General features: G+C 32.6%; 3 protein-coding genes across 3 annotated transcripts; all 3 read left to right on the plus strand.

Moving 5' to 3' along the window:
• Positions 1-1,560: 1,560 nt before the first annotated feature.
• Positions 1,561-3,081, plus strand: LOC145564644 (bidirectional sugar transporter SWEET6b-like). Its single transcript, XM_081624903.1, has 6 exons — positions 1,561-1,603; positions 1,743-1,779; positions 2,025-2,241; positions 2,353-2,514; positions 2,629-2,748; positions 2,932-3,081. The coding sequence occupies exons 1-6, from the start codon at positions 1,561-1,563 to the stop codon at positions 3,079-3,081; spliced, it is 729 nt and encodes a 242-aa protein (XP_081481029.1).
• Positions 3,082-6,514: 3,433 nt separating this feature from the next.
• Positions 6,515-7,818, plus strand: LOC145564645 (uncharacterized). The gene is made up of 2 exons (XM_081624904.1): positions 6,515-6,635; positions 7,091-7,818. Exons 1-2 carry the CDS (start codon positions 6,515-6,517, stop codon positions 7,816-7,818), a joined length of 849 nt encoding a protein of 282 aa, XP_081481030.1.
• Positions 7,819-7,890: 72 nt separating this feature from the next.
• On the plus strand, positions 7,891-12,599 carry LOC145562050 (uncharacterized). Its single transcript, XM_081622208.1, has 10 exons — positions 7,891-7,986; positions 8,178-9,186; positions 9,562-9,646; positions 9,808-9,903; positions 9,996-10,148; positions 10,455-10,562; positions 10,642-10,761; positions 10,906-11,031; positions 11,146-11,229; positions 12,269-12,599. The coding sequence occupies exons 2-10, from the start codon at positions 8,225-8,227 to the stop codon at positions 12,392-12,394; spliced, it is 1,860 nt and encodes a 619-aa protein (XP_081478334.1). The 5' UTR covers positions 7,891-7,986; positions 8,178-8,224; the 3' UTR covers positions 12,395-12,599.
• The last annotated feature ends 605 nt before the right edge of the window (positions 12,600-13,204 follow it).

Genomic DNA, 13,204 nt, shown 5'->3' on the forward strand with positions numbered 1-13,204 from the left:
TAAAGTTAAAGCCAAACAAACTAATCCGCTAACATGTTGTATTTGATTGGATAACATAATCCTACACCGGAAAGAATAATATTTATCCTTTTTCTGAATAAAAATAAATATTACCATATACATTTAATCAATTATTACAATTTTAAAATATATTTGTTTCAATTCCAGATAATTAAGGTAATTTGATTAGGAGTATAAAACGTGTTTTCCTAAGCCAATTTAACTTAGTATGACTTGTAAAAGAAATTTAACTTCACCAACATTGTGTCATCCAAAGCCCTATAAATACATATGCTCATCGACCATAAGGCCATAATCTAAACACACAATATTTCAATCTTTGAAATTCAGAAATTCTCAAAAAACAATTCGTAGAGTCTAGTAAGCTCTCTTTTCTCTCGTTCAATTATGTAATTGCAACTTCTCTTTTTGTTCTTCATCACTTAGAACTTTCGATAATATCATTAGTTATTACGTAGTGTAGTATTTCCTCTCAATTTTTCGTAAGCATTATGATTTCTTGTTTCAATGTTGTAATTACGAATTGTAGTTTTTTCTCTCAATCGTTCATAGAAAAAAAATAATCTATATTTGAGTTTGAGACCTAAAAAAGACTATTGGTATTTTTTCATGCTATCAAAGTAAGAAAATTTTGATGTAGTTTGTGGTTTGTATACAAGTAAAAGCATGTTCTTGTAATTAATCTTGGTAATCTTGTTTCAATTTGATTTTTTCACATAGAATAATCATCATACTATTTGTTTATCTGGTACAAAAATTATATTTTTTTTCTGGTGCAAACAAAAATTGTATTATGAATTATGTGTTTTTTTTATATGCAATATTTTTTTTTTGAAAATACAAATATTTTCATTTTTTTTTACTTTTAAAGAAACATATATCCATTAAAAAGAATTAGTTTTTTTGAGGCAATTAAAAAGAATTAGTTTGTTATTAATTAATTATTCTTCTCGTCAAAAAAAAAAAAAAAATTCTTATTCTTATTGACTTGACCTAATTGAAACTTGAAATTGGACGTGTTTGACTTAATCATAATTAGAAAGATATATTTTCTTTCTTAATAAACAATTGTAATTTATAATTATATTTGAGTGATAATTTTCTAGTACTACCTTGTACAATCCGATGAAAAAGTCACTATACTTGGATTTCAAGAGAATAACAAGTGGCTATGCTACCTCGTACAGTACGGATCCCAAGAATAAAATATTAACATTAACATATTTAAGTAATAATTTCCTACTAATTCTTGCTATAATTTTCACTTAACTGCCAATCCCACTAATAACTAAGAAAAATATATAACCCAAATAAGTTATTTATTAGATAAAATGCACAGTCATTATTCACTAATTCAATCAGTTTTTAGCATAATCAATTCTATGATTTATTGCTTGATACGTGAAAAGTCTCAATACAATTGATATTTTCTAATTCACAAAAGTGAATTAAAGATAATTCAACCTTATTTTTTTTGTATCATAAAAATCTCTTCTAATTGTGATTTTGATTCAGAGCAAGTGCTGAAATTACTACAAAATGGTGAGCCCTAATGCAATCAGAAACACCCTTGGAGTTATAGGTATATATATTCTCTTTTCTACCCTTTTTTCCTTCAATTTCATTCAACAATTATACTAATATTACTTGATCTTTTTTTACCAAATTTTTTGTGTTTCGCTTAAATCTAACAAAACAACACTATCTACTTTGTATTGCAGGAAACGTCATCTCTTTTGGACTGTTCCTTTCTCCTGTGTAAGTTTTTTTTGTCTATTTTGAATTGTCTATAATTAATATTCTTCTTCAAAACATAGATTAGGAAGCTAAAAAAAAAAATACTTCTCTTTTTTTTTTTACACAAAAAAAAGTTACTTCTCACACATTAACGTTTCACACTTAAAACTCTTTATGTGTTTGAATAATTTTAGTTTATTTAATTTTAAAACTTTTATAATTATTATACTCGTATGATATTTATGTGTTTGAATAATCAATTGCAGGCCTACATTTTTGCGAATTATCAAGAATAAATCCGTGGAAGAGTTCAAGCCAGATCCATACCTATGCACGGTCATAAACTGTTTATTTTGGTGTCTATATGGTCTTCCCTTCGTCCATCCAAATAACATCCTTGTAACTACTATCAATGGCATTGGCTTGGGCATTGAGCTCATCTACCTTGCCATCTTTCTCAGTTATGCCTCTAGTTCTAAAAGGGTAAAACTTCTTATATCTTTTTTCCGTTTGATTAAATAATATATTTGAACTATTAATGTGATAATAAAATTCGTACATAGTAATGTATTGTAACATATTTGTATATTGCAGAAATTTATCTCTTTGGTTTTGCTTGGAGAGGCCGTCTTTTTTGGGGTAATATTGCTTTTAACATTACTGATATTCCACAACACTGATAAGAGGACTATCTTTGTTGGAGCCTTTTGCGTCGTCTTCAATGTTTCAATGTATTTCTCACCATTGACAATCATGGTACGTTTTCTAATCCATCCTTTAAGATTTATAATGTTTTCAAACAATTAAAGTATTTTAAAGATTTTGTAACGTTTATGAAATGAGACTAATACATGATTTTTTTAATTACAGAAAAAAGTGGTGAGAACTAAAAGTGTGGAATACATGCCCTTTTTTCTAACCCTAGCGGGTTTCTTGAATGGTGTTTGCTGGACCGCCTATGCATTCATCCACATCGACCTTTGGATGGTGGTATGTTATCAGCCTTTCTTCGCCTTTTATTAAATTTTGTAACACCCCATATTTTTAATTTTTTATAGGTGGTAACATTGCAAGTTATGTTCATCTACTAGCAAGTTAAATTTTATTTGTTTACGCGATAATTACTATACTCTATAATTAATTAATTAATTACTTTTGCGATTATATTGGCAGGTTCCAAATGGTTTGGGAGCAATTGCTGGAATAATTCAGCTAATATTGTACGGAACTTACTACAAGACTACACCAAAACCAAGCAAATTGGATGTTGTGAAGCCTTCACAAGTTGAACTCCCACCAAGCAAGCCAGTTGAAGAAGTTTAAGTTTAATGTCATCAATTTTCGTCTTAATTTTACTGCTTTAGAAATACAATTGTAGTTTATTAGAAAAGAGTTTTGCAGAGGATGATTTAGGGAATTCTTAAATTTATGCAAGTTTTCAATACAATTTATTTTAGTACTCAATTATGTTATTAATATTCAAGCATTTGTTATTTATGCATGAGATGTTTCAAGGATACAAATAGAATTATTTTTTTTTGTAGTTAAATTTGGTTGAAAATTTTGGTACCACACTACTACAGTACCACATAAAATTAATTAGAAAAGTTAGCATTATATTTTTAATTGAACTACTTGGATAAGTTTTTATTTTTCATTAACTCATCAAAACTTAGGCCTTTATATATATAATCATTCCATTTTAGGTAGACCATATATCTAATGGAGACACTTGTAATTTTTTTTATAAACACCATATGTCGTCTAATAAAATCTCAAATGGTTTCACAAAAAAAAGAAATAAATAAAATCTCAAATCATAGAGTGTGCAATTTAATATCTCTATATAGCTCTATTCTCCTTTTGTTCCTGAAAAAAATATTTATCTTATTCTAATAAAAGAAAAAGAGTGCTTTCCCTCAATAATGCTCTAAATTGTAACAATTCCAAAAATACAGCTCTTCTTTTATAATTTTCCAAATTACTGTCCACGTCATCATCTAAAGCATAAAATCGCTTTTTTTTTTTTTACGGTTCAGTATAAAACTGCGGTTTTCAATCAAGAGAAAACCGCTAATTGAGGGCTTGTTTGGCTTTTGTTTTCAATTTTTTGTTTTTTTTAAACAAAAAACCAAAAACAGAAAACAAGAAAAAGGTGTTTTCACTTTTCTGTTGTCAGTTTCAAATTTATCATGATTTTAATAAGTTTGTCTAATTTTTATTTTATTATATGACATATATCATATGAGTTTGAAATCCAAAAAACCAAAAAACAGAAAACCAATGCCAAACGAACCCTGAGGTGGCGGTTTTCCATTTTATTAAAGAAAAGTTGAACGAAATCATCAAAATTAAGTGATCATACGGAGTTCAAATCAAAGGGTGAAATACTGTGAATTGAGAAGATGAAGGCAAGGTTGATAATAATCCAAAGTCCAAATCAATATATATAAAAAAGCTCAAATCTTAATTTAGTTAGATCTAAATTACATACTTTCTAAAAAAAAAAAAAAAAAAAAGTATCTGAATTACATAATTACAATAGTTGACACAAAGTTAAATTAACCCAGTGGCGAAAAAATTGTGACGAAAAGGTAGCGGAGATGGTAGTGATGGCGGCCGTGGCGGTGGTGGTGATGGCGGAAGCTCGACGACGACGTGATCTATAATCCCAAACAATTTGAATAAAAATTTTTTCAGATTCCCAAACCTAATTTATCCACCCCAAATTGAATAAGAAATCCACCCACCATAGCTTTGACTCTTTGAGAATGATGAGCAATGAAAAATGAAATTAGAAGAAGAATGAGAGGAATTTGATTGAAATATAAAGCTTGAGTGTGAATTAACAATGGAGAAAGGGGGCTTTGGTTTGAACGACAATACCGAGGAAAAGAAGAGAGAGAAAGTTAAGAAAGTCAGGTTTTTTTTTTAAACATATATATTAAGAAACCGCTACTTCTAATAGCGGTTTTGCCTAAAAAAATCAAAACAAAAAAGTAAATGATGATATGGACGGTAAATTAGGAATTTATAAAAAAATAGCGGTAATTATGAAATTGCAACTCTTTCCAACATTATTTAGGGAAAGCACTCAAAAAAAAAAAAAAAGGATGGTAGGTTTTTTTTTTTTTTTTTTTTTTTTTTTTTTTTTTTTTTTTTTTTTTCTTTTTGTGAAGATGGTAGTTATATAAATTTTTTTAAAAATGAATTTTTTTTTTTATTTTTTTATTTTTTGTAAGATAAGAAAATAAAATATAAAAGGGGTAATTTGGAAAAATAAAATTTATCATCCAAAACCCCAAACACTTTATATATTACTATAGATAATTATAACTTTAAAACTCTTAGATAAAGAAATATAAAATTGAATAATTAACCAAACAAAACTGATGATATGACTATAATTAAGTAACACAAACTTTCATATGTGGCTGGCCACACAGTATGACCAGCCACATATTTTTTATTTTTATTTATTATTTTTTTTTAAGAATTTTCGGGGTTATTTGGTCATGGGTTACTCAATCATTTAGGGGTTATTCACCCGGTCAGGAGTTACTCGAACAATCAAGCTAGGTTACTTGGTCGGGGCTTACTCGTTTGCTAGTTGGCCACACGATTTGACTGATGATATGTTTCTTTAGTTGGCCACACGATGTTATCATCTCAAGTCTCAACCGACTTTTAATAATGTTTCAAATTTCATATAATATCATATATTTCTTTTATTTATTAAGTAAATTAGAGGTAATAAAATTCATTTATTTTTCACAAGACTAGAATATAAATACATATATTCAAATAGTTAAATATAATTATCAAATTAAAGAAATAAATAAAGTAGCAACCTGGGGTATTGCCCGGAGCACACACTAATTTTCTATGAATCAGAGGTCGGACATAGTAGTTGAAATGAGGAGAGAGAAACTGTGGTGTGATGAGGCTATGGTTATATTGCAATTGCAAGTGAGAGAAACCTAGTTGCCGCACAAAGCACACCCGATAATTTGTGTTTTATTTTTCAGGGACGGGAAGCAGTTGTAGGAGGAGAAGAATCAAGGATCATGCGTAGCAAAATTTGAGTAATGGACATCAATATATATATATATATATATATATATATATATATATATATATTATATATATATTTATTTGAAGGTTTTTATTTTGATAAGTAAAGATGATAGCTCGCTAGAATAAGACAATGGATAATTTATTAACAAAAAAATTGGTAGTTGTGGAGCATCAATTTTTTAGTAGTTATTGTATTTTTTTTTTATTCTCGGTAATTGAAACTACTAGATTGTACCCGTGCTAATGCACGAGACATATGTAAATTTAGGAAAAAGATAGTATAAGTAGGGATGGCAGTGGGTCAGGTTAAATGGGAGACCCGCCCCATCCCCGCCCAAGTGGGGCGGGGATGGAGGGTGTTTTGGCGGGTGATAGGGCGGGGATGGGGATAAAATGTGTAGCCGTCATGGGTGATGGGGAGGGTATGGATTTTAGAGTAGACCCGCCCCGTCCTGTCCTGTACCCGCCTTATATCTGCACCATTTTTCCCTTTAAAAGAGTTTAGAATTTATGAAACGTAATACCCCCTAACGCTCAAATAGCTTGAATGGTAAAGTCCCATTTTTTTTAACCTAATTTGATATAATTGTCATTAACATGATACAATACAGCACCATGACAATGGATTTAGGACGGTTTTGGGGCGAGTTTAAGGTGGGTATGGATATCCAAGTGGGTGATGGGCGAGGATGAATCCTATCTTGTACCCGATGGGGCGGGTATGGATATGGATATTGTACCCGCCACGGGTGGTGGGACATGGATGGATATAAGATTTTTAGGCGGGTATGGGTATGGAGGTATCATCATCCACATCCGACCCGCCCCATTGTCATCCCTAAATATAAGGGGAAGTTATAGAGTGTTTTTTTTTTTGGAAAGGAAATTATGGATTTTTTTTCATGTTAATTTGAAATTGTAGTGGTTAATTTGTAAGTTATTTCCAAAAAAAGTGTGAGAATGCATGAGAATTGAGAGTTGTGGTGAATTTACTCCACAATTATAAAAGATATATTATTTTTTTAACAAATATTTTTCTTGAAAAATAAGTATTTTTTTTTTCTTCTAAGAGCCCTTTAAATATTAACATAGATTTTTTTTGTGGGTGAATAAAGATTAACATAGATAGATAGATTTTTATTTGACGCAACATAGATAGATAGATATGGAAAGTCTGTGTCAAAAAAAAAAAAAAAAAAAAAAGAAGGAAAGTATAGTATTATTTGGGGTCAGAGTGCATATGTGGGGTTATTAGCTGATGCTCCAACAACCAGCTTTGCTGACCGTCTTATGTGGATGGCCGACAGGATTGGTAAAAAAGAGATAAGCAAATTCTGTATGCTTGCTTGGGCAGCCTGGTTCTGCAGGAATGAACGTTTGCATAATGGCCCTGTATCTGATCCTATACAAATTGCTGTATGCTACTCAAAGCTCTTAGCTGATTATGTGAATTATGCAAAACGAGTGTTCAGGCCTACCATGGTAGATATTGCAGCAGAAAATAGCTGGAAACCACCTCCTGCAAGCACCATAACAGTGAATACAGACGCACATATGGCTGCTAGTAACTACGTGGGGCTGGGGGCTGTTTTGAGGGATGATAAGGGCTGCATTGTTGCTGCTGCTACCCAAAAGGTGAAGGCAAATTGGGTGGTGGAACAAGCAGAAGTTGCTGCTGCAAGGTTGGGTATTCAGGTTGCAAGACAATTGGGATGCTTGAAAATTGAGCTACAATGTGATGCACTAAACATAGTGCAAACAATCATCCACGAGCCCCTAGGATACTCTCCACTAATGTTATATTATGATGATATCAAGAAGATGAAAGCTGATTTTAGTTACTCTAAGTGTAGTCATGTTCGTCGGGTGGGTAATACTCTAGCACATTTAGTGGCTAGATATAGTGTTAGCGAATCAACTCATGTATGGCTTGACAATTTCCCTCAAAGTTTCACCACTTTGGCGGATCTTGATTTGATTTAATATATTACCCGGCTAACGTTTCTTCAAAAAAAAAAAAAAAAAAAAAAAATAGGAAATGAATATTGGATTAAAAAAAAAAAAAAAAAACCATCCTATAGCCCCTCTCTTTATATAAAAAATAAAAATAAAACAACGCGGTAGTCCGTAATTCCGACAATTCCGTAAAACGTAAGTTCGTCTCTCTCTTTCTCTCTCTTTCTCTCTCTTTACTTATTTAATTTATTTGCTCATTAAAAAAAAAATTTTAATTTTATGTTACAAATTTATGAGATTTGTAGTAGATCATTGAATATTGAGTTTGAATTGTCTAGGGTTCAATTTTATTCAATTTGTAACGGTTTATTGATTTGATTTTGCAGATTTGTTTTTGTATAATTAGGGTTTGAAATTAGGGTTTAGATTAGCGATGTTAGAACAATTATTGATTTTCAGTAGAGGAGGATTGATCTTATGGACCTGCAAAGAGCTCGGCAATGCTCTTAAAGGCTCTCCGATCGATACTTTGATTCGATCGTGTTTATTGGAGGAGCGATCTGGGTTAGCGTCGTTCGTTTACGACGCTCCGGGTGCGTCTTACACCCTTAAATGGACTTTCCACAATGAATTGGGATTGGTTTTTGTTGCTGTGTATCAAAAGATTCTGCATTTGTTGTATGTTGATGATTTGCTTTCGATGGTTAAGCGCGAATTCTCGGTTGTTTATGATCCGACTAGGACGTATTACGGCGATTTCGATGATGTTTATAGGCAGTTAAGGTTGGAAGCTGAGGCTAGAGCTGAGGAGATCAAGAAATCGTCGAAAGTGGGGGCGAGGATTGTTGGGAAGAAGCAGGAATTGGTTCAGAAGGTGAAGTTTGATCAGGGTGGGAAGAAGAATGGTGGTGGGAATTTGAAGAGTGAGAATGGTGGGGATGGTGCTGATGATAAGTTGATGAATGGGTTTGTAAATGGGGGTGAGGAGGTTAAAAATCGCGGTAGTGTAAATGATAAAGAGAATTTGAGTTCTAATAATGGAGCATTTGATGTAAATAAGCTTCAGAAGTTACGATCAAAGGCCGGGAAGAAGAATGATAGTGCTGCTGTAGTTAGTAAGGGTTCCAAACCGGAATCTAAGAAAAAGGTTACGAAAAAGAATAGAGTGTGGGATGATAATAAACCTAAAGATGTGAAGCTGGATTATACTGACCCTGTGACTGAGAATGGGGATGAACATGTGAATTACGTCGCAGCAGAGATTGAGGGTGAGAGTATGATGGATAAAGAAGAGGTTATCAGCAGTGACAGTGAGGAGGAAGAAGATGATCGAGTTGTGGATGGCTCTAAATCTGTGACAAAATCAAAGGGGTGGTTTTCTTCAATGTTTCAGAGGTTTGTTTCTTTACACCTTTTGGTTGAATTACCTTTATACAGATTTTTGATTTATAATTTTGCCCTAGATATTAGCGAATAAGATTAATGCTATATGTGTATTATCGAGATCATGGTAGTATGGCTTTATGGTAGCTCAATTTGACAAGGTAGTTTTGGAAATTGTTTAACATGAGACACTGTATGGTTAGCCATTCTGAAATTTTAATTCAGGATGCAAAGTACTACCTGAGAAAATTTTCGTTTTTGCTATGTTACTTGTGGAAAACCATGATACTAAGTCCAACATTTTTGATACATCATTATTCTTGCACCTCTTTTTTTGGAAATATGATATTATAACGGAAACATAACTTTGCAAATTTTGGATCTCAGTATTGCAGGCAAGGCCAATCTGGAGAGGGCTGATCTTGAGCCGGCTTTGAAAGGTCTGAAGGATAGGCTTATGACTAAGAATGTGGTATGTTAGTTTTTTCCAAAGTTGTTTGTGCTTATTTGTTTATTACATTATGGCAATGTGTCTCAAGAACCATGTGGGCGAATCCCATGATATTGATGATTATAGATTTTTATGCTCTTTATTTGGTATTTTTGTTTCTTATGTGCTTCTGATAACGGCAGGCTGAGGAGATAGCAGAGAAACTTTGTGAATCAGTTGCAACAAGCCTCGAAGGTAAAAAGATGGAAAAATTTACGCTGATATCATCAACAGTTAAGGTATGTGTGAATTATTAGTAGTAATTATCTTGTAAAATTAATATTCATTATTAGTTTTCATCTATTTATCATCTTCTTTTGTGCAATTTCAGGCTGCTATGGAAGATGCCCTTGTTCGCATCCTTACTCCTAAACGCTCTATTGACATACTTAGGGATGTTCATGCTGCCAAAGAACAAGGGAAGCCATATGTTGTTGTATTTGTCGGTGTCAATGGAGTAGGAAAGTCTACCAACCTTGCCAAGGTGATCCATACTTAAAGTTCTTGTACTTTTTCCTCCCTTTTTTTTTTTCTCCAGATTATCTGTTCTCCTAAGGCCTTTACTTGTTTTTATTACCTATTATCTCACTTAAAATCTCAAGGCACTTTTACTTGTTGGCTAAGAACCAAGTTAAGATATCTTGTCAATACAATATGAATGCAGTAAATCAGTAATTAACAACTCTTTAATTTCTGTCAATAGCATTAAAATCTTTCTTTTAGAAAAAGGGATCATATTTCTTAGATTTTCAGATGTTGTATTACTCATGTTCTTTCTGTTAATGGACAGGTTGCATACTGGCTGTTGCAACACAAAGTAAGTGTCATGATGGCTGCCTGTGATACATTTCGTTCTGGAGCTGTTGAGCAGCTTCGTACGCATGCACGCAAACTTCAGGTATGGGCATCTGCATAAAATTGTCAGTGCTAAAAATATATAAGCAATTGCCTGAAAACTGAACTTACTGGTATTTCAGATTCCAATCTTTGAGAAAGGTTATGAGAAGGATCCTGCTATTGTGGCAAAGGAAGCAATCCAAGAGGCCACCCGCAATGGTTCGGATGTGGTTCTTGTTGATACAGCTGGTCGAATGCAGGTATTCCTTCTTTAGCTCTTCCTTTTTTTTATATAAAAAAAATGTTAGTGTAAATTTGCTTTTTTCGTGTATCGTGTTTGACAATTATCTTGTTTTGTTTACTCTCTTGTGTTCTATCTTAAACATTTGGGGTTTGTCTTGCAGGACAATGAACCTTTGATGCGTGCACTCTCAAAGCTTATCAACCTTAACAATCCAGATCTTGTCCTTTTTGTTGGTGAAGCGCTTGTTGGTAATGATGCTGTGGACCAGCTCTCAAAATTCAATCAGGTTTGTACTGGGATTTAATTGTCAGCCCATTATTTTGCCTTCTATATCCTTTACTTTTTTGTTTGGATTTTCCTTGAAAGGTTATTTTGATCATCATCTGTTACTTTGATGCAGAAACTTGCTGATCTTTCAAACTCACCAAATCCAAGATTGATTGATGGCATCCTCCTTACCAAGTTTGACACCATCGATGACAAGGTAGGCCCTTTATCATCCTCTGACATCTCACTGTGCCAATCATACTGCATATATACTTGCGCACACTCCCTTCGGCTGTATTTAGAGTCACATTGCTGAAAAAATTGTCATCCTGTATCATAAGAATAGAATTTGTTATATACACCCGGGTGTGCCGTACACCTAACTAACTCAAGGTTAGTTTTTGTTCTTCATTTGATGATTAAATGAAAAACAATCATCAAAATGAGAATAAAATACTCATGAGTGTATATAACGACCTCCCTCATAAGAATGGATATTTATTATTGGAATTAATAATATGCCACGACTAAGACTAAGTGATGGGAAGAGCCAAAGAGGATAGAAATGACTTGACTAATAAAGGATCTTTTGTCAAAGCATGTCATATAGCGTTTGGTCGGGGCATTGGACTATTCGGAACAGAATGAGTTGAATTGGATTGACTCCATTCCAGTGTTTTGGGGGTATCAATATTATCCCCAATTATGTCCTACCTCCCTGCCAAAGCTGTAGACTACCCCTTTTAAGAATCAAGCCCTTTGCACCAAAAAAATAAAAAAAAAAAAGAGAATTGAACCCTAACTCACCCTAACCCGAAATTTGTGTTCCTCTCTCCGATTTCTCTACCTTCCCCTTGGCAAAGAGATGATTTATCTTAAATAATGGGCAATTAATTTATACAGTTTGAAACTGGGTGATTAAATTTGATTAATCTAAGATTCTCTCTCTGTTCCCTAATTGAAGCTGTAGTCACATTTTCACCTTATTTATATTTCCTTTAAAAAAAAAAATAAAATTGAAGAAAGATATTTATATTTTCTTTTAATTAATCAAATCACACATTTTTTTAAAAATCATTTTTAATCACTTGTAATCAAATAAACCTCTCCCTCAAAAACAAAATATACCTCAGTATATAACTTAATTTGGGATTGTGGGGAGTTGTGATTTTGCTTCGTTTTATTTTGGACTCGTATTTTGTATGTATTGTGACTAATTCCATTTCCTGACATGGTTAATTGATGGAATTTATTAGGTTGGGGCTGCTTTGTCCATGGTTTACATCTCTGGAGCTCCTGTGATGTTTGTTGGCTGTGGGCAGTCTTACACTGACTTGATGAAATTGAACGTGAAGACCATCGTGAAGACGCTCCTCAAGTGAGCCAACATAATATGCCACATCGTTTGACGTTTGTACTGTGTGATATACTCTTTCTGGCATCCTCAAACTTACTGTCATCCTCTGTTTGATTTTAGATATTAATCCAGTTGTGTTGTTTCTGAGAAGAATTTTAAAAATAAAGATGTATTTGTTTGTGGCTCTAAATAATCAATACTCCATACTTCTATTTTATAGGTTTTGACTAGGCTGAATGTCAACATATTTTAAGTCAACATATATTATTCCAAATAAACTAGACTAAGTGGCAAAACTGTACAATAGAATAGAGTTAGTTTGAACTTTGAATTTGGGAATCAGCATTTTTGCGTAAAAACTACAAATTACAATCCTAAAAATGTTGGAAATTGACGTCTAAATTTATTTATCAGCTGATAAACATGGGAAAAAACACAAGTAAATATGCCTGAAGATTATAAGAAAATACAGACCATATCAAAGTGGGGTACCCTGGACATTGTCTTAATTTTAGAGGGTTAAAATTGTCTATTGATGTTGGCTGACATGGATATTGCTCCATGTAACCAGGGTTATAAATTACCCACATACAAATTGCGTCTAAACAAAACATGTTAATTAGTCATATAAACAAAACATGTTAATCAGTAAGATCGATATTATTATTCTAGCAATGCAATCAATTGTGAATACCAATTGTCCGGTGTGTACTTATCAATGTTCCTTTTATTTACCCATTTGCCATTAGATAAACAAAACATGTTGAGAGCTTCTTGTATATACGTGGGTGTACCGTACACCCATGAGTATTTTGTTCTCATTTTGATAATTGGC

Source organism: Chenopodium album, chromosome 10 (assembly GCF_948465745.1).
Source record: "Chenopodium album chromosome 10, dcCheAlbu1.1, whole genome shotgun sequence".
NCBI lineage: Eukaryota > Viridiplantae > Streptophyta > Magnoliopsida > Caryophyllales > Amaranthaceae > Chenopodium > Chenopodium album.